The sequence below is a fragment of the Drosophila subpulchrella genome, chromosome X (genome assembly GCF_014743375.2).
Source record: "Drosophila subpulchrella strain 33 F10 #4 breed RU33 chromosome X, RU_Dsub_v1.1 Primary Assembly, whole genome shotgun sequence".
NCBI classification, from domain to species: domain Eukaryota; kingdom Metazoa; phylum Arthropoda; class Insecta; order Diptera; family Drosophilidae; genus Drosophila; species Drosophila subpulchrella.
The window spans coordinates 10,702,909-10,725,243 of record NC_050613.1 but is presented as its reverse complement, the minus strand read 5'-3'; the positions used below and the strand labels follow the sequence as shown (position 1 = coordinate 10,725,243).

Genomic DNA, 22,335 nt, shown 5'->3' with positions numbered 1-22,335 from the left:
CCCACCGCCCATCCCCAGATCCAGATCCTCCTCGAGACCCGAAATCGGGTGGGGCGAGGCAGGAGCCTCTGCCACGACAGCAAAAGTAGGCACCGCCGTTTCCAGCAAAAGCCAACCCTGCACATTTGCCACATTGTTTCGTTGCTGTCATTCTTGATGTCGCTGCACTGTGGTTCCAGCATTACTCATAATTTTATAATTTTAAAAAGTATTTAACAATATAATTAACATAAAATTTTCCTAATTCGAAAATCTTCTGGGACTAGACACTGATTTCATTAAGTTTCTAGCTTATGCATATGTGGAAACATGTTTCTGAGGGTATTTCTTTCCATGTACAACTAAGAATCGGTTCTATTGTTTGTTAGGCAACCGCGAATTCTTCAGCTTCACTTGATCTAATTTGGGATTTTTCATAATTTGTCAAGCAGGTACTTCTTTTTTGGAAATGCAATAAATATAACAAACCAACATTACACATAGCGATCCAAACGAAGCAAACGCGAATTCTTGAGCATCACGTGATTTATTACGGGTTTTTCACAAAATTATTTAAGAAGAAACTTGGTTTCTCAGAAAAGTTAAATAAAAGCTTTAAATAACGTTTACTTTTTGAGAGATACATAAATGCTTGTTATATTTGACCTTAATTATAAAGTCAAACGAAAGTTTATGCCATGAATCAAAAGGAATATCAAAAATTAAACTTGTATACTGTTTTTATTTATATTTAAGGGGTCTTAAAAATTTTTATTTTCATTCAAAAAATCTTTTCTTAAATATCTCTTCTTAAATAAAAAGAAAATTTGGCGTATATCAACCACTGTGCTGTTGTGATTACGTACTGCACTTGCTGCACAATGGACAGCTACGATGACAATGACGCTGGCCAAGTTATATGGCACACACGTAGGGCAACTCCAGCACACGCCCACGCCGGTGGCACCTCGACCTCCGCCTGCTCCGCTGTTCCCGCCCACAGGTCCACCCAATTGAACCCACCCCTTGACCCCCTACCAGCCAACCCGACAAAACGACTTGGCGCAGGACAATGGCGGAATGCAAATGGCACACGGACGTGGGATAGATGAACACGGCGCGAAAATTTATATGCAACTTTGGCCATCGGACTTGTGCAATCAGGCGCAGCCAGGGAGCCAAGGAGCAGGACACGGGACAAGGGACATGGGGAGCTGGGTAGCTGGGATCAGGAGCCACCGGATACGGGGCAGCACGTAGCCAACTCGCCCGGCAATTTGTGGCAGTGCAGACGGGGCTCTCTCGGCCGGCCGCCAATTAAGCAACAAAAGGGCCGCGACTCCGGCTACCATGGGTCGCCATTAAAACGGAGCGACGTTGCGAAATGTTTGTGACGAAAACGAAATGAAACGAAAAGAAGTGAAACGAAATGAAACCTACTGCCCAGACCTCCCCCCCCCAGGACTCAATCCGGGTCTGCAACTTTCGCCGTCGGATTTTTTTTCATCCTACTTGCTGCACATTTCGCAACAAAGTTGCCAGCAGCAAAGTAGCAACAGCAGCCTTACACAGAGAGAAAAATTAAATTTCATTTCCTTAGAAATATAATTTAATTATATTTAAAATTAGTTATATTTGAAAATTATATAAGAAACTTTTTTTAAGTGAAAATTAATATAAAATAATCATCTGTCTTTCATAAAATTTAAATATAAGTTTAAGAAGTTTTAAATACAATGAAAAACATTCTAACTGAAATACAGGTCGCATGCGTAATTTTTCAGGTAATCTAAAAAAAAAAATTTCGAATAATTTTTTTTTTTTAATTTAATCAAACTTAATCAGTTAAGGGGCAAATATTGGATTTCCTTTTTTTTAGAGAGTGCAAATGTTAAAAAAATTCTAACTGGAATACAAGTCGTATGAGTAATTTTTCAGGTAACTTACAAAAAAAATGTTTTAATAAATTTTTTTTTAATTTAATCTAACTTATCAGTAAGGGGTAAATATTGGATTTCCTTTTTTTAGAGAATGCAAATGGTAAGAAATTTTAACTGGAATATAGGTCGTATGAGTAATTTTTCAGGTAACCTACAAAAAAATGTTCGAATAATTTTTTTTTTAATTTAATCTAACTTTATCAGTTAAGGGGTAAATATTGGACTTCCTTTTTTTTAGAGAGTCCAAATGTTAAAAAATTAGTTTAAAGAAAGCTGAATATTTTCTCCATGTAGAAGCCGGATAAACGGTTTGCCAAAGTCACAAACTTTATGGCTCCATTGCTCCATCTCGGCGCTTTCAATTTCCCTTTTGCATTTTTATTGTTTAGCGAAATGTTTGAGGACAACTGAAAGCGGCTGCAACGGGCCAGGACCAAAGGCAGGACCCAGTTAGGAGCCAGCCAGGACCTGCGCCCACTTCCACTTGTTGGATGGCCGACCTCGCTCGTTAGCAGGGAAAAATGGAAAAATGGTGGTGCCAGGTACCCGCCATGTGGATGGTCTAATTTGCTAAATTGCCGTCTGAGGCGCCTTAACCGAAAACTTCTCGAAATGTTCACTTAATTAAAATATATACGATTCCTCGGGTCGCTGCAAATTATGTTGATTATTATTTAATACATTAGGCACTTGGACTTCTTTAAAATCATTGCAAATAATAAAATAGTATTATTTTTAGCTAGACAAAAGTGTATCTGTGCTTTTGTAAATGTTGCCCTGTGACAATATACTCACAGAATTAATATTAATTACATTTCCTGAAGCTGGGACAAATAGTCATCAGCTAATTACTTGGAAGTTCAAAGGGCACATATCGTGTGCCTTAAAGGTTGGCCCACAACTTGAGCTTATGCTGTCCATCATCTGTGTGGAAATCCGTTTGTTGGCCTAAAGTTTGGATGAAAGTTTCTACCGGATTTAAGTTTTCAACTTATGTCTTCTTTTATGTATGAAGTTGCACTGCCTTTTCGGCACTTCAGTTGATGTCTACTTCTCAGTTACAGTTGACTGGTTTATATAGTCTTGGTTGGTTAAAAAAAAAGCAATGCTTTTAATGATGGTATCCATCCATGAAAGCTGCGTTGAAAATGGTTTGGTATTGTACTTTCAAGAAAAGTACTGGGGAAATAGAACGCCTCTAGGATGAAGGTAGCGATCCCAAGCTATTTTCAAATCAAATTAGTTTAAGAAAGATTTTTTATTTGGAATTTATTAAATTGTAATTCTTTCCATGGTTTTCCTTTATGTAATGTCAAAATGTCGAGTCAAATTCAAAAAAAATTCTGTGCAATGTGACCAGATCTGCGCCGACTTATCGTTATCGCGATGCCCAGTCAAGTGTGAAAAACAAACACGAGACAAGTGCAATGCAATAGCAATATATCGCCGGGCCCTTCTTGCGTTGCAAACTGCCAATCCAATTAGTTTGGACAGTGTAAACAAGGAGCTCGGGCTCCACTCGCATGTGGCCACCGGGCAATAAAAATGGAAGCAGCACGAACAACAAAAACAGCAACAATAAATCAACAACAACAACAGCCGAGGGAGTGCAGAAATGACCAGTGTTGTCAGGTTTCCAACAGATTTTAGTTTTGGAAAACAAATTGAGGTTATGTTATCTTTGTTTAATGATAGGTAAATAGTTGCAAAGCTATTCAAAAACTTCAAAAACGTCGCTTATTTTGTTTCTATTTAAAAAATTGTTAGAATACAATTTGGGCCTGGTTCAAACATAAGTAGATTATGTTTAAAAAATAATTTTAAACATTTGTATACATATGTGTTACAGAAAACGCTTTTATAAGTTCTTACTTTTGGCGGGAAAGTAGCTCATCTGGCCACACTGGCAGCAGGAAATGCCAACGATCCGGTACTCAGACAGAGGGACACACACAAATACACCCACACAAATGCGGACGCACGCACACAGGCGCAGAGGAGCAAAAGAGAGAGAAAGAGATGGGGCATAACCAGTCCAGTGGACTTTGGACATACATAGACGCCTCCAGGCCTCAGGATGTGGGACTAGGAATAACATTTTTATTTTCCCGTATTCTCTGTCTCTTAACTATTTATGAGGTCGAGTTGTTTGTGCAGTTTGATTATTTTGCTGGCAGCAGGGCAACGGTTACCTGTGACTTTTCATAATTCAGCATTTTGGCAGCGCAAGAAAGGGACAGCGAGTGTGTGGCAGATCGCCGTGGGAGTTGTAGGCTTGCGAGAGTGAGGAGATCAGCTAGCTGTGGGAATATGTACTCGAACCTGTGTTTCGTGCGATTTCTTTTTTTTCAATTAAAAATTGCTTACTGCAGCTGCAGAGCCATACAAAATAAAGGGGATATGCACCCAGCCATAAATGAAATTGATTTTATTTGTATAAACTGAAATTGCTTTCAACACACTCGGCCAGATTCTGAGCTTATGAATAAAATGCAAAAATCCCAATAACAATAAAGAGGTGGACGTGTACAGTTGGCATTCCGAAAGGAAATTCTGTCGTCCCCATGTTAAATTAAAAGTGGGGTTTGAGTTGGCCCATTGGTAGATATTAAAATAACATTAACAATATCCATAAAAAGATGATATTTAATTCACCTTTCTAAATTATAATTAAGTAGTTAAGTAGGAAGTTAAAGTTTTATCTGTTGTCAAATTAAAGAAACCCCGAATTTCCTTAATTTTCATAGGCTTACACCTTACTTTTTATGTAACATGCGAGTAAATTAGTTTCAATTTCATAGGCTTACACCTTACTTTTAATGTAACATGCGAGTAAATTAGTTTTATTTTGGGTTCTAATTCCCATGGTAGATGATATACGTTTGCATATTCTGTAATTTTCTTGAAAACCTACATATGCAATTTAAACTCGATTTCTATCAGCTTTCTTGAAAGTGAGAGCCTGGAACTGGCAACTTTTATCAACTGCAGGATAATGGGATTTTTATATAACCAATTTCCACTGTAATAATCGAGATGGAAACCGCAAGGGGGGATTTGTGGTTGTTGCTGCTGCAGAAGCATTTTATTGTGGCCATCGAGAAAGCTGTTGTTAACTGTTGCCCAATGAGATGACGACTACGATGATGATAATGATGTTGATGGTGCTGGAGAAGGAGCTTGTTGCACAAGAACACCCGCTGCCAACTCACCAAAACCCCTCGTTCCTGGCCGTTCCTTTAATTAAAAAGTTACCTGGGCAAAAATGTTTTAGCTATTTGCCTGGCAGCGATGGCAACCTGACGACCCTCGCCCCCGGAATCCAGTGAATCCTCTGAATCCTGTGCGAACGGAACCTCTGAGCCCGAGCCCTCTGAACCGAGCTAACCGAACTGCCAGTCAACGGCTCTTTGGCCGCTCTGGCTGCGGTGCAGGAGAAACTTTCTATTGGATTCTGGGTTCTGCGTTCTGGATCCGGTATTCCTGTTCCCAAACCCCATATACCCATACCCATACCCACTACTTACCAATTGATTCCCAGGAAGCAGGCATCCAGGTATCGATATCCAGTGTAAACTTCGATTGACAGCCTGCAGCGAGAATCGGAATGGCAGCGGAAAGGTAACGAGCGTTCGATTGGATTGGATTCGATTGGGGTCGGATTGGATTGGTTTCTGTTTCGTTTTTCTGCAGCACAGTTCATGCGGGGTCTGATGACCAAATCAATTGCATTTTTCACTTTCGCTCACAAATGTATGCTACATTTTTTGAAAGTACTTAAAAATCAAAGTTATTTTAATATTTCCAAGATTATTATTATGATCTACATATCGTAGTACTTAAATTTCCATACATTTATATCGTATACTTAAAAGCAGTCCCCACCAAAATTAATTTAAATTATTTGAGCTGATTACAGAATTTGCAGCTGGAATTCATTGGCCCAAATTTCCAGTCTGCATATTTCAGGAATCATAAAATGTTATAGCATAAACGCGGTATTTGCCCCGGAATGTCACATACCATATACGTATGTAGGTGTATGTATTTCTACAACAATTCGCCCGCTTACGAGATATTGCATTTGAATGAAGTTCCCATGGGTCTCGCGGGACTGGGAGTGAAAGTGGGCGCCACTCGGGACGGATGATGAAGGCCTCTAGGGTGCGATTTTCCCGGTATCAAAATATAAAAAAAAAGGTCCCGAGAATGAAGCCGAGTCAAGCTACTCAAGGCGATGGAGAATTTTTTAATGATGTTACTTTCAGGAGAGCTCTCAAATCGTTTGAATACAAATTGTTCGCTGACTCCTCGATGTCCTCCCCAGTCTATATATACATATATATGGTATATGTGTATGTATGGCTGTATATACCTATGCCTCCCTCTTGCATTTCTCGGGATGTATTCATGAATTCTTTATCTCTATCTGCTTGCTTTGCCAGTTGGCAAGTTGTGAAAGTGAAATGCGAGACATGTTCCCCGAAAATCCTTGAGGCTCCGAGGAATGCGGGGGCTTTTGACGGGTGGTGGCCATTGTCAATGAACCCAAAAGTTATCCCAGCCATGCAAAATATACGCAAACTGCACAATCTATGCACACTAGCAAAAAAGTATCATATGCCATATTTTGGAACTGCAGTGCAATGATACTTTCAAAGCTATTTAGTTACATGCCCAATTAACACAGTTTTGTGTTTTCGTCTACTTGTGTTGGCTTAAATGTCTCTGTGACCTAGAATTTTAAGGAAACTATTGAAATGGGAATGGTTAAAGAACAATAAATCTTTAAAATATTTTTTAACAAAGCGTAATAGACTCTTTAAAAAAAAATGTATTTATTTATTTATTAAAGATGATGGAATGGTTTACAAAACTAAGACTAACATAGGGGTGTAGGAAAAAATGTATAATAATCACAAATTAATGGCGTTTGTATTTTATTATCTTTCAAGCTTTATGTAAATCTTAGACCTTCGCTTAAAAATAAAATTAGTGTACAAAAACGGGGCCAATACTTTTTTTATATTATCCATATAATAAAATATAAATAAGCTTGTGAAAATGATTTGTTATTCAAATGTAATCTTAAAAAACTTCAAGAAATCTTCTCAAGAGAAAATGCTTCCAAACTTAGAACATACATACAATGTAAACACTTTGTTAAGTATTTTAATAATACACGTCTGTTTTTCTGTGTAAACGCTTTCGAAAAGTTGTTGTATTTATAATTTAGAAACCGTGTTTATTAATAATTGCAGTGCACGCATACGGACCAACCCAATTTGAGGTATCGAAGGAATGTCGGGGCCTGTCAGGCACCCACTTCCCCCGAATCCCCTACGCCCGTACTCCCCGCCAGGTGACACGACATCCTCCGGACGGAATGCATCCGGTGCCGGGAAAGTGCGGCAGGTGCGGAGTGTTTGTTGCGTGAAGCCGCGGGATGCGAGGCCAACCAACCAGAGCAGATCCATCTCAATTACCTCACCATCTCGCCTCGCATGCGAAACCATGTGCAAGTGGGAAGCAGTTCAAGTTTGAGCTGTTAGCTGTTCAGCTTGAGGTCGCTTATGAAACTACTAACTTGGCCAGAACTTGGCATCGAATTTGGCCCGCATGTGCAGCCCCTAACTGGAAGTTCAAGTTTGAGTGGTTCGCCTTTGAAGGGGACTTCGATTCAAGTTCCTAATGTTCAGAGGTCTTGGTGAAAAGTTGAAGCAATTACAACTATGATTGCAAATATTCCGCAATTATAACTAAGTGGGTTGAGTGATGAAAGTAAGGGTTACTAAATATTTTTTGTAATAAAATATAAGCAAGCATATAGTATGGAATATTAAAAGTCTTTGAAAGGACCGTAAAATTTCTTAAATAGGTCCATGTGAAATAACTCTTAAATTATGAATGGTTTTAGATTTTTGCTATATTTTTTATTCTTAATTATAATTTCTATAATGAAAATTGGGAAATACCTCCTAGTTTTTAATTTTAAAAAACTAAATAAATTGAAATATCAGATTTTTCAAGTTTTTCCAATAAACAAAGTGACATTTTTTCAATTTTTTTTGGGACTTTTGTTTTGGCTTTCATTTTTTTTTCTTATAACATTTTTGTTTTCAGTCCCTGGTTATTAAAAACATAATTGGTGTAATTAAGTTTATTACACTCCAGTCGCCCACTACTCCCAAATTGGATGTTAACACCAAAAGGGAGCCCTTAAGTTTTTATACCTGATCGTAAATAAATAAATACGGCCCTGATTGTTGTGGTGACACTTGAATTCCTGAGTCTCGTATCGGATGCAATAAAGGGCTGGCAAAAAGCGAGCAAACACGGAGGCAGGAGCAACCACATGCGCATATGCAGATGTCCTGTATGTCGTTTATATTTGCCATTAATCAGGCATATCCATTTACATGTGATGAACTTTATCCCTTAACCTGTTTACATGTAAATTACTTGCTGCTCATTTTATGTTTCTCCGGGAACTTACAAACAAACAGATGCACAGCAGGCCGACACACAAGGTACAGTGAAACTCATGCATGGTGAACTATGAAAAATGTTTCAAATTTATGTTAGCTTATTAACCATGAAGTCTGCCGAAATGAATTTGACATGGCTTAATTAAAAGTAAATTTAAATTTACCACGCGGTTGCTATTTATTTAAGAACAGCTGTTCTTCTGTTTCAGTTTTTTATTATTGTTTTCTGTTGGAGAAACAAAACCATATTGATTCGGGGTATGTAAATAAAATAAATCATAACATTTTTTTTTAGAAACTGAAATTCTACACTGGGAGTAAAACCTGTCCGCTTGCAATGCTGCATATTAATAATTGAGACCCTGACAATGCCAGCGTTGCAATGCATTTTTCATATTTACCTCCACATGGCGCCGGAAAGAGACGGCACACTTACGGGTTAAATAATATCAAGCATACGCAATTGCCATTACATCCTTGTAATTGCCAAAATAATGGGAATTATGCGTATGAGAAAGTCAACATGAACAGGATGGCAAATGGGGAGACGGACGATCCGCCGGACGGATAGTTAATTGAGCTGTTGGCTGGCTTACAATTCAAATTGTTGCCTTTGTTGTTGGTGTCATTAATGCGAGTGTTGGCACTTTCGCACGCACCTCTCGCTCTCTCCCCTTTCTCCCCTTTCACCCGTCGCCCGTCTCTTTTCCGCGCCAAAGTTTGCTGGTAAACACATTCATAAAGCAAATATGCAAACACCCGCGTACAGCTAGGGGTAGGCAAATAGAAGAGGGCTTAAAGATAATATAAAAAATATTTAAAAGTAAAATAATGTTTTTTTATACTGCATATGCATATATATAATACCTATGTATTATATATGTGTATATTATCTCAACATTTTAATTTATTAAGTTTATATTTATAAAAGCTAATATTCTTAGGGTAAACCAACACAAAACGCGAATTCTTGAGCAACCAAAAACAGCCAAATAGTTTATGGTAAAAATATGTTTATATTATGTCAGGCTTACAGTTCTTTAAGTTATTATCTTGGTTAGCTCACATTCTTAAAGTTAACCAACTCAAAACGCGAGTTCTTGAGCAATCAAAAACAGCCAAGTATTTCAAGTTACAACAAAATGTTTATATTGTCTCTAGTTTCCAGTTTATCAAGTTATTTTATTGTTTAATTTATATTTTTGAAGTTAAACAACTCAAAGCGCGAATTCTTAAGCAGCCAAGAACAACCAAATCTTGATATATTAGTATCGGCATTTAAGACATTACTTATACTACAGAGAAAAAAATCATATTACATAAAATTAATTGGTTATTTTGGGTATATGTACAAGAAGTATCTGCTGCACAAGCTCTGACTTACTTTTTACTTCCATGGTATACCGATTAAGTTTATCAAGTAGGGGCAGATACCACTATCAAAACTGTCTGAATATAAAAATGAGAATTTATTACCTAAATAAAATTCCAAATTCCAAGATACGAACATTAACAGACATCGAGCTGATTTGATCATTTGTACAGACAGCACTATTATCCTGAACTCCATTGTGCGCACACACGCACACGTGTGCCAGTGATGCCCATGTCGATGGCAGCAGACATATGCTAAACGAGCCGAAGCCGACCCCCACCACCCCACCACCCACGCCCACCCACTGGCCGCCCTGTCTCCCTCTCGCCGGAGCCGAAGTTCGAGCCGAAGGACGACGAGTCCTCGGCTCGAGGGGCGCGTATAAAAGCCGCTGATGGCTGCGCTGTCGGCTGCATTCTGCGTTCGGCTGGCGTAGGACGCGCTCTCCACTTCTCTCTCTCGCTCTCTCCACCGCGGCTCCACTTGCGAAAGCGTAGAAGCGCGCCAAAAAAGCGCGCGCAAAAACAAAAAGCCAACTAACGGGACAAAAGTCGCGCGCGACTCGTAAGCTTGTTTACTTTGCCATTATAAATCCGGCGGGCGCTTTGTTTGTGTTTGTGTTGATGTTGGTAATTCCTTGTGTTCCCCCTTTTTCCCACATTTTGTTGTTGCGCTCCCGTGCGCTCCACATTATTTTCTGTTTTTTTTTTGTGTTTTTTTTTTGTCGTTGTTCAAACAGTGGCCAAGAAATAACAGGAACAAAAGCTAGTAAAACAAACGGGAATTTGCAAAGCGGAAGCGTAAAAGGAAAAGTGTTGCATTTCCGTCGCTCCGTCGAGTTGATGTTGGTGTTGTTGGCCCCATTGACGTTGCCGTTTGCCGTTAGTCTCTCCATTACCGTTAGCATCTTGGCCGCGGCAAAATGGCCGCAGGTGTTGGCCAAAAAAATGGAGTACAGGCCAACTAACCTAAGTGGAACTTTCATTTCAAATCCAGAAAAAAGTTTGGCATAAATTAGAGAATATTGGTTTAAGTCATGGAAAATATTTAAGAAATCTTTCAGTTTATATTACTAAAAGCAAGAGAGAATAGCGAATTCTTCAGGAATAAGTCATCGTTAGTTTTTTTTTGTTTTTTCATTATAATCATAAATATAAATATGTGTGTTCATGTATTTGTTTTTGAAACATGAGTACAAAATATAAAATGCCATATAATTTAAAAACAACATCCAAATTACAGAAGAGACTTAAAAAAAATAAGTGATTGTTAATTTGGAAATAATTCCGTAATTATTGCCAATTTGTTTTGTGTTACAAAAACAGTTTAGCATTCGGACTATGTCCTTTGAAAAAGAAAGAAATGTGGAAAAATCGTAGTATCACTTTGTTATTTAAGCTGAAACTCAACAAATTCACTTAAAAATTGACCTTAAAAACGAAAGCCTAATTTCTTTTAAAAAACTTCTTTAAAAAAAAGAAGAATTTTAACAGATCTTTAAGGCACGTACCAACATTAGTCTTAGAAATGTTCGCTCTAACGATTTTCAACTGTCGAAAAAAACCACAAAAACCAGATCCGACCGGAAACAAAAGGGGGCGGGGCCAGAGATATAGAGCAGAAACCACAGCCGAAATTGCCTGAGGGGAAATGCCCGAAATGGCATCATAAAATCATTTAATTGATGATTTAGTGCAGTTCGTGATATCAATATAAAATTCACCATTATCAGCCACGTTAGCACCGCCCAACCACCCGAAAAATGAAATGTTTTCCATTCTTTTTCACAAGCATATTTTAAACCACCGGACTGGGGAAAACACCTGCGTTAAACATTTATGTTTTTAGCACTTTCTGCTGTCAATTTGACACTCCTGCACTTAACAATGCAAAGTGGGGAAACTCGTAAAACGTCTGAAACTCCGGCGGGGCAAATGAAAATTAAAAGCACGTCTGGAACTCTTTATACGATGACACAATTCTTTAAAATATTTTTCGACCAAATCCGACGCGTAGTAAACTTTTTAATTCGGTTTTTATGCTAGATGCGTTTTTATTATAAAAGGTTTCGAGGTGTTTACGTTAAATAAAAAAGTCCTTGTGTTGGCAAAACTAACAAACTTATTTCATAATTATAAACTGACTATTGTGGGCTAGAGATATAACCAGTAAAAAAATAATCTGATCAAAAGTATGATCGCTCCGAACTAAAACTTTTTAAATCCCTCGGCATAGTTGAGCTCTTCAATTTGATAAACCAATCAAAATGGAAATTGCATTCTCTAGTGATAGAACGCAGTGAAAAAACCTGAGAAAATACTCGTACAGAACTTTTCAGCCATTTCATTTTTTTTTTAAGAAAGTAGGAATTTAAGTACTTTGCCAAAGTATTTCGGCGTGTGGCGCGATGCAGAGAAGCTGGCTAAAACTTTTGGCACAAAGCGTTTGAAATTTCATTTTAATTCGTTTTCAATTTGGTCTAACCAACCGCAGGGCAGACTTAATGCCTCGAGGATTGCTTAACTCATGCCCGAGTTGACAGCAAATACGCAGATCCCCCGCAAGGCGATTAAACTTGGCACGGTTTTTGGCTTGGGTTTTAGATTTGGGTATCTCCTTTTCATGGGTATTCATGGGCCAAAGTTTCGCAGTTCATTCACAGAAGCTAATTCGGCGGCAACCCTAACCACAATACTTTTATCCATATAAAATGGATACAATAGGTACTTAATTCTATTTATTGCTTTAATAACGAAAAGGGACACAGATATTTCAAATCATTGCCAACAAAGGGCCCACAAAAATGTATTTTGAATTCCAACACGAGCTGACATTAAATTGAAAAAAAGAAATCATAAATTTATGCATATAAAGTGAATTTTTTTTAAATTATAAACAAAGCCAATTAAAATGTTTGACAATTTCTGTCAGCTTGCCAGTTGTGTTGTCTTTGCGCAAATATTCAGGAAACAATTTAATTTCAGAGAAAATACTTAATACGTCTTCCACATAAATCATTAAATTTATGTCCGTTTCATATAAGCATTACCTTGTGACATGTAATTTATATTATTTTCTCTTTCACTATGAAAGCATAACATGTTTTGCACTGCAATTCTGTTGCTGAAATCCTCTTATTTCTTTGGAAACTCCCTTAAGCAGAACACGTTGTATTTTTCCCCAAGTCTGGTTCTATCGACAGACGTTTAATTGGAAAATTTCTAGGAAGGTGGAGCACACAAGGCGTTGGAAATTCTTTTGTGGAATTAAATATTAAATAAATGCCAGGTTGCTGAAACTGAAACGATTTTCTGAGTAATCCAGGCAAATGCATATCAAGTTTCCTAAATTACCTGGACATATGAAACCTCATTTAAAGGCGGTTCTATTTTAAATCGTATTAATAACTAGAATAAATGCCTTCAGTAAGGCATGCAGATTGCGATATGCAACTTCGCTAAACGATAAAGTTACACTTTGGCACTTTTACTTTCCGACCAGGAAGTTGGATGACTTGCGAAAGTAAACCGCAAACTGATTAATGCCATTTATGCCTGACAAATCCGGCGTTATGTACCCAGATTTCCAAGGCGGCGAGAAAGTGGGTGAAAGTGAGTTACACGTCGCCGCTGTGAGGCTGGCACGTTGGAAACTTTTTCGGAATAAGTTGAAGGATGTACGCGGCGTGTGGCAAGTCGTAAAACGAGGCGGTGCTGTAAAGTATGCTGCTCCTGCCACCGAAATTCGAAGATTCTTAATGCAGGCGGGCCCCATGAAAATCGCCCAGCGGCCATCCCATCAGTACATTAACATTACCACCCACTCTCCTCCAAAAACCTCATTGTATCCACGAAACTTCGCCCACTCAACGACTTGTCCACAATATAATAATACCCCCAGCACACCCATACCATCCAAAACGATGGTGCCAGATAAATTTGTCATGTAAATACAATACAATGAACGTGTAAACATTTATTATGTGCTTACAATTTTGTTGTTGTCAATGCTCAAATCTGTCAATTGTCTGATTTAAATTGTACACGGATTTGTTTTATTATACCCGCTGTTCGAAAACGAATGAGGGTATGATGAAAAACCGCTTGAAAAGGAGCCATTTAGTCATACTGTATTTGAAAAACCTTAAGCATCTTAGCTTATAAGTAAGCGGAATTCAGTTATCAGTTAAATAAAATATTTAAAAAATTAAAGTTACTGATCATTAGTAAGTCTTGTTTATAAAAATTAAGCCCTACAGTTCCTATAGATATCCCATAAATCTTTCCTTGTAAAGGGTATTGTACAGTCCAAATATTTTTCATGTTTCAAGCGCCTGTTTGTTTGTTTTATTTTCGATTTCGTTTGGAGTGTGTTTATATGTCGAAATAAATGGGTTCCCCCAGTATCAATGATTTTGCAACATCAACATTTGCAGCAACACCAACAGCAGGGAAATTCGCAGCGATTAGCCATAAACGATATCTGAGGAAGAATAATCAGGAACCGATCAGCAGGCCGAGCAATCTGCTTAAAATGCTGAAAATGCAGCTGCAGTTGAGCAGTCATGATGGTAATTCACCACCCCGACCCCTCCGTCAGCAACCAAAACTGGCTTATCATCATCGGGAGCAACAGCAAAAACAAAAACAAGTGCTCCAAGGACGTTCGCCGGCGCTGTTGCCAGTGATGCTGCTCCTCCTGATGGCCATGCTCCTCACGCGCCCTCTAAGCGCCTTCTCCAACCGTAAGTAGAGCCTAAAGCATATATCCAATAGTACGTAATCATATCCCTATAAAGGTATCAGACATGATCAATTCAAAAAAATTATAACGGTAGCTTATAGATCACCAAAACCTATCGATATTTCAAAGAATTAACCTAAACGCATTTTGCCAAACACTAAAATGCCACAATTTATCCGCATTTTCATGTTATAGGTGTTATAAGCACAACGTATTTAATTCTCATTAGAATTTGTTTTGCAAAAATTACTTTGCTTACATCATGTTATCGCTTACTTATCGATTAGGAAATGGTGTCGATTCATCTTCGATTGCCATCAATCCGAAATCTTTGTGGAAAAGAGAATATACATAATAAGAATACTTAGAAAATTCAAATTGTATAACTTTGGCTATTGGCATACATCATAAACCCTATAATCGATTACTTATCGATCATCTAATTCAGGTTATCGCTCTCTTATCGATCAGTAAATTCCTAGGACTCGATTGCCAGCAATTCGAATAGTATTTGGCAAAGGAATTTAGATACCTTTGGCTATGGACTTGATTCAAAATCATATTATCTATCACTTATCGATCAACAAATTTCGGTGATTACTTCTCGATAAACATCAATCAGTACTCTCACGCGCCCATCTCCAATACGCAAATGCATAGGCGGCATTCGGGCAAGTTCAGTTGCTTGTTTGCCTACTTGTTTATAGAGTTGTCCGTCCGGATGGATGGCTGTCCGTATGTCCGTATGAGTGCCTGTCTGGATGAGTGTCAGTCCGTATGTGCCACACAGAGAGAGAGAGAAAGTGCCAGTGGATGGGTAGATATAGGATGTAGGATGTGGATGAGGATGTGGATGTGGAGGCATGCGTGCGGCATTAAGTTATCAAGTGGAGCGATGGCAATGGCATCGCCGAGAAGATGGCGGATTTGCGGCCAGTTCCCTCGACTGTGACATGTTTGTTTGTTTCTCAGCTACAAGCATTAAAATTCACACCCACCCGCACACCCGCACAATCGTTGGGAAAACCAGAGGGGGTACAATTGAGACGTATACCAGGACGAAGGACCCACGACGAAGGACGCAGGACGGAGTCTGGGCCTGAGTAGGTGGCTTCCTTGTAAAGTTCATGGCTTGGTGGCTTGTTCCGACGACGACGACGACGCCTTGGCTGGCAGAACAGAAAGCGTGCATTAAAAATCAATAGAAGTTACAAATGTATCCTACCATTGGGAAAAAGGGGCAAAACATTTGTGGCGCCATTTGTGCGCTGACAGCCTGACTGACTGACTAACTGACTGGCTGACTGGCTGACTGGCTGACTGGCTGGCTGACTGGCTGACTGCCTTACTGGCTGACTGGGCTGCCTCGATGCTTCGCTGCCCACGACCTCAACGGTGGATACTACAAGGGTTAAAGGTGTTCCGGGGTAAGAAATATGGTCCATGCAGGTGCGCCAACGTCATCGGGCGACTGATTTCGCAGATCCCCAGCCACAATGGTCAGTGGAATGGGCTGAAATGCATCCACCTCACGTGGAAACTATAAAAACTTTGGAAATAAAAGCCAAGTGATCGATTGCCGGCTATCGAAGCGATTAAATATCGATTAGTGTACTGTGTACAACTTTAAAGTACATTCGGGTCTTAAGATTGGTCTGGAAATCATTAATCTACTTAAGTTAAGTGCAGTATATCAGCTTATCACTTGGTAGTAGTGTGCTGTTTAAAAAGCAAGAAAAATAAAAAACTAAAAGTTATCGATTGCTAAATTTCGATAACTTTTACAGATCAATACTTCTTTTAAACTTTTTTTATGTTGAATACTGTCCAACATTTATTTAGGTAATTAAATGCTCACATTGAAGATAAATTACTAAAATTCGAAGCTAATTTATGGTAATTGATATATTTTTGCTTAATTCAAAGCCAATCAACGGTATAGATACCTTCAATTTGGCTTTCCTTGTAACAAAAACATTTCTATGCCTTAAAGTAAATCCATTTACTCGATACTCCTGAAGCGATGCTAAGTAAACTCTTGAAATGACCAAGCATCGGAGGCAACAAGTCCAAATTGATGCTCAAGTTACGCCAGCTATTTGATGACAGTTCATTGGTCCGATGGCAGCAACAAAGAGCATTCATGAATCATAAATGGGACAAACATTCTTAATGGCCATCCTAGCCAATGTTCCACATATATCACTGAAACAAAAATGTATAAACATTGTAAGCAGATACAAATTTAAGTATTTGATATTACCATATATGTATGATAATAATTCAAGTGAATACGATCTACATTTTTCGTAATTAAAATAAACTATCCTAAAATTAATCGGGGAAGCTATAGAAACCACTAGGGTCTTAAAACCACACTTAAATGTAATTTTGTATCTAAAAGTATGCAACATTATATTTAAAACTCAAAAGGGCAATGATTTCTTTCAGAAAGACAACTATCCTTTATTCACTGCATACTTTTGGGCATTTCGAAATTTTTTCACCCAGTGTAAGTGCTTGTGTGTATGGAGATGAAACTTTATATGTTCCTTCGTATTGGCCATTGAATGTCCATAAAACAAAATTTGAATGCGAACCGTAAACATTGGAATAAGCAAAATAATTTGTTATTTTTATGTTGTCCTTCTGCTCCGTTTTCCAACGCTGCTCGAATTACGCATCCGACGTGTGGGCGCTCCATTGGGCAAAGGACCTCGGACGTGGGACGTGGGACGTAGGACATCCCAAATCCTACATAAGTGTCTGATTAGTGCGAGAGGGCTTCTCCACTTATTTACCTTCGACGGGCGGGCCTCATAAATCCATAAGGAACTGACAAAACCGAAGGCGAAAGAAGCTCAAGTGAAATCACTTTGCTACTCTTTTTGTATCTCTATTTTCTTTTTCCTTTTTTATTTTCTTTTTTTTTGTATGTCTGTCTGCCGATTGCCCGGCTTACGAGGGCTTTGGATCAGCGGGGCGCCAGGAGTCCGGAGTTCCCCGGATCCCCCAGATCCCCCGAATCCCCTAGAACTCTCGGCCATTTTCTATACGCCAGACACACGCACACACTCTCGGGGTTCCGCTCTCCTAGCTTCCTGCTTAATGGCCAGGGCCATGTTGTACCAAACAATTCAATTTATATAATCCTGCGGACAGTGGGCGCTCCTCCTCCGCTCCAGGTTAATGTGTCACCGACAGATACATCCCATCCACGGAGGATGCGAATGTCACGTTAAACGTATCACGTAACCGGATGCGTGTTACATATTGCTTTGCTGCCCTTTTTTTTATTTTATTTTCTTTTTTTTTCACCCGGTCCTTTGAGCTTTCAATGTTGCATTTTGGATTGTGTAACCCCGTTTATGCAAACGCAGATTTGATTGAATTTCGTTTTACAAAAAAAAAAGAATGAAAGAAAGTTGAAATCGGGCAATTAAAGCTTTAATTGTTGTCACAAGAGATTTTTAATTTAAAGCTACAAAAAAAACTATTCTTAATTGCAAAATCAATTCGGCATTCGGCACGTAGCACTAAAGATAATGCCTCGTTGTGTCAGAGGAATTTGACCAATTGAATTACAATTCGCAAATATGTAAATTTAATAGTCCACATAATCAAATATTGGTACTTTTGTATTTATATTTTGAACGTTTTATACGAGCTTAAAGTGCTTTACATATAATTGAAAGGGAGATTTTCATAGAATGTTAAAATGGTAAAAAATAATACCAAAATTCAAATGTATAGCAACTTTTTAAATAGTAAAAAATTTGTAATTGGTATAATCTTTAGCAATATATAAAAAATAGTTGGAAAAAAGCAGTGCGAAAATGTTATTTTAAAAAATGTTAAAAAATATTCCTTTTCTGTGACAAATCACATTAAAAAACATTTCTTCCTTTAAATAAAATCATATTTGTCTGTAATATACTCTATTTATGGTAAACAAATGAAGAATAGAAGAAAAATCGAAAAAATCGATTTTTTTATTAATCGAATTAAACACCAATCGATTAATGTGGCTCGACAATTAAATGCTTTAACGTTCGACCCTCAACCCTTGACCCCCTTTTTTCCGTCTGCTGTTTTAACTGTATTCGCACCTCTGGCCTTTTGTGGCACCTGTCCTGACCAACTGCTTCTGAGCCCAGTCGGTGTTTATTTAATTCGCGTACATTTTTATTAATTTTAATTGAAAGCTTTACGAGCGTTTAGCTGTGCGCTCTGAGGCTTTTGGCCCCTTTCTCCCCTCACACTTCTTGCCATTTGCCCCCCGTTTATAGCCCCCCTTTTTTCGCAAGCGGCGCCTTTGTTTGAGCTTAACTTTGTTGTTGTTTTTTTTAATATTATTTCTCTGGTTGTATTGTTTTTGCTTTATGTGCTCAGCTGCAGTTCTTGCTCACTCTCTCCCCCGCTTTCTTCTCCCCCTCTTTCTCACCCTCTTTCTTTTCCTCTCGCCGCTTGACTTTCGTCTTAATTGTTGTTGTTGTTATTTTATGCTCTGCTCTGTTTTTAGTGTTGATTTAGTTGTTGTTATTGTTTGGAGACTTTTGTTGTGTGCAAAGTGCTCACGCTTATGTTTTTGTTGTTGTTAATGTACTGGCGAATAGCTGCTGTTGTTGTTGTTCTTATTGTTGTTTGGAGACTGCTTGGCACTAATCTGACTGGACTTGACTGGAAAATTAAGAGACTGGAAGGAGAAAGCGAGATTTTCACCGTCTGAGATTTCTCAGCCATTTCTCATAGAAGAATGACGGGAGAAGAAGGAAATTTTATTTAACGAAATCTTTGAATACCCCACATAATTATTTTGTTTATCTAATGGATACAAAGTTCAAATTTTTTGAATTAACGAAATAAACTGCTTAGAAAACAATCAATTTTTAGAAAATGGAGGATATTCCAAACAACTTTTTTATTCTCTTTATTAAATTGAAAAGCTTATACAATGTATACGTATAAATTTAGGCAAATAAATTAATCGTATATCCTTATCCACAGGGTTTACAATTAAAATACGAAAATAGAGAGTGATATCGCCATTTCATTCGTATTTGTCTGCGAAAATTCAGTGAAAGCTAAACTTGCCATTAATTTTAATCAAGAGCCAAACAAATGCCCCATAAAGTATGCTATGAAAATTTAATTGGCCCAACTGCATGCGAATTATACATCGACTTTTTGGCCAATTCCGTTGGCAAACGTTTGTACATAGAGGGATTAGGAAGCGAACATTCCTATGTTTATTTATTTAAATTTGCAAAAAAAAATTGCGATGTGGATTTAAGATCAGCGAACCGCATTTCCAGTCGATATATATTTAAATTTCCATTGATTTAAGATCAATAAAACACATTTTCAGATGATGTCAACCGGCTGGATATGACTTTATTATTTATGCTAAAATGTTTCATTTATCATGGCGGCAGATTGTGAAAATTACAAAACAGTTATCTAATCTGGCCCCTAATATATATAATGTTAAATTAGTTGGCCAAAAGCGAAGAGGCCCACCCCCTTTTCCAACCACCCCCACCTTTTTCTGCCACTTTCAAGGTGGCCTAAAGCTATTTTAAAAGTTATTACCTTTCTTATCGGCGGCATCGTTTGTGCCACCGAATCCCCCCGTGACAGCAAATTTGCCGACTAACAGCAGGTGCCTTTTGTATCTGGGTTCCCTTTTTTGGCCCACTCATCCGGTTTCGGGACCTTTTGGGCCAACTTTGGTGCGACTGCAATCAGTTGACAATCGGGCAAATCATCCGCTAACTAAGAGCAGCCCAAACAGCTAATGAGATACTCCCTTATGTGGTATATAGTATATAGATGTAATACATAGGCCCATATGGACCCAATATGGGGGACATGTATTGGGATTCGGTGTCAGAGTGAAAACTTGACTGAATAAATAATAAACTCGAACCAGAGCGGGCCAAAAACTTTGGCCAACATTTATTGGAGTGACTTGCGCCGAGTTTGCTGGCCGGCCAAAGGGAAAACTTTGGGCTCCTTGTGTCGCCTTTCGGTGGCAACCCTAATATGTCCGGGGCTTACGTGAGGCGTACTAAATATATATATATGTACTATATATATATTACGTGGATGTCGCAGGTCAGGGGGTCAGGAGAGGCCAATGATGGCCATTCTGCGACGTTTGCCAATTCCAGTTCGATTTATTTAGTGGAAACCAATAAATAACCAATGATGTATGTCCTGCTCACACACTTGCACCACTGTGTCCCCCGAGTGCAGTGTGCACAGTGGTGAAAAATTCACATTTTGGTTTTTTTTTATTTTATTCAAAAAAAAAAATTTTAATTTTAAATTAAATTTTTCTGACTTATAAAGATTTTGAAATAAAATTCTGAATTTAAAAAATACAAAAAATAATTTTAAGAGATCTTAAGTCCTTAAATATAGTAATGTTAAGCTTAAATCGATGAGGATTGTACTTTTCATATGCCTAACAAAGTTAGTAGAACTGTTCAAATTTTGTTTTTAATTTTCGATAAAGCCTAGATACTTTCAGACTAACATATATATATATCTCTTGCTTAATTATACCATATACTATATAATAAAATACATATTTGTATAAGGGTTTTAATATAAAATAAGTATCTAAAAAATGTATCAGGTGTAGCCATTAATAAAATAAGATAAGAGATAGTTGTTCCTAGCGAATGGTGACACTCAGCTGATTAAAAATGGAATGAGATCTGGTATAATAAGGTGAAATGGGCCCACTGTGCCGCGGGGATGCCTGCAGCGCGCACTGACATAAAACGGGAAATCCCCCGATCTCCGTTGTCTTCTGTCATTCTTTGGCGAACACAATTTAACACTTTGTCGCCGCTCGGGGGTATAACTAGGATAACTGGACGAGTGCGATTGCGATTGCGAATGCGAATGCGAATGTTGGTGTCCCAAAGCCAGAGGAGCATTTCAATTGCGAAACCAATCCCCCATTCGCAGCCCAAACAAATATGGCGTCATTCAACGCATTTCCGTTTACATTACACGCTCATTTCCGCTTCGCGTGGCTTTATTAAGCGTCGCTAGTTTTTCTGTTGCATTTTCCGTTCTCGCTTTTCCGCTTCCCATTTCCCTCGATTTTTCCGGCAACACGTATGTGTGTGTTGAGTGCTCGAGTGTGTGTTTGCCACTTGAAGTGCGCTCAAGCAAGCCAAACCCGTTGAGGGAAATTTTCTTTGAATTTGCTCCAGTTAGTGAAGGAATCGAAATGTTTTGTTGGTCCCCAGAACCCCCCCACTGAAAAAAATCCAGGCTAAGTATGTCTGTGTGCATACGTATCTACAGCTATGGTCAAAATAATATGGGATATTATATGGTATAATAAGGGTTATTATTAGATTTACAAAAAAAAACTATGGACTTATGTTATTTCTTTTTGTTACAATTCCAAAGAAACCAAATAATCAAATATAACTAAGGATCATTACAGTTCTTCAAAGCGTATAAACAATTTTTCCAATAAGAAGGGCTTAAAATAAAATATTTAAATAAATATAATATTAGCTTTGCAATAAAAATCTTCATATTTATGTAAAGGTAATAATATTAAAAACATTTTAATACGTATTATAGTTACAAGAAAATCAACTATGCCTAAAAAGCATTACAGTTCTTCAGGCATATAATATATTATTCGAATACCCTCCACATTTGAATAAATAATTAAAGTTATAATTATGATTTCATATCTTTAGAGCTACTCTTTTAACCCGAACCGTAGACACTTATGCCAGCAATTTAAATTGGGCAAATCATTTGATGCAGCTTA

At 38.1% G+C, this 22,335-nt stretch overlaps 1 protein-coding gene across 3 annotated transcripts in view; it reads left to right on the top strand.

Annotated features, from left to right (window-relative positions):
* The first annotated feature begins 8,637 nt into the window (after positions 1-8,637).
* Positions 8,638-22,335, top strand: part of LOC119557679 (tyramine beta-hydroxylase) — a 37,746-nt gene continuing 24,048 nt past the window's right edge. The window contains exons 1-2 of one of the 3 annotated variants that reach the window (XM_037870551.1): positions 8,638-8,665; positions 14,218-14,526. In XM_037870551.1, coding sequence (XP_037726479.1) covers positions 14,316-14,526 — 211 coding nt within the window. In that variant the 5' untranslated portion in view covers positions 8,638-8,665; positions 14,218-14,315. Of the gene's footprint in view, positions 8,666-10,208; positions 10,412-14,217; positions 14,527-22,335 lie in introns of those variants that run through there. The other 2 variants (XM_037870549.1, XM_037870550.1) reach the window with 2 other exon arrangements.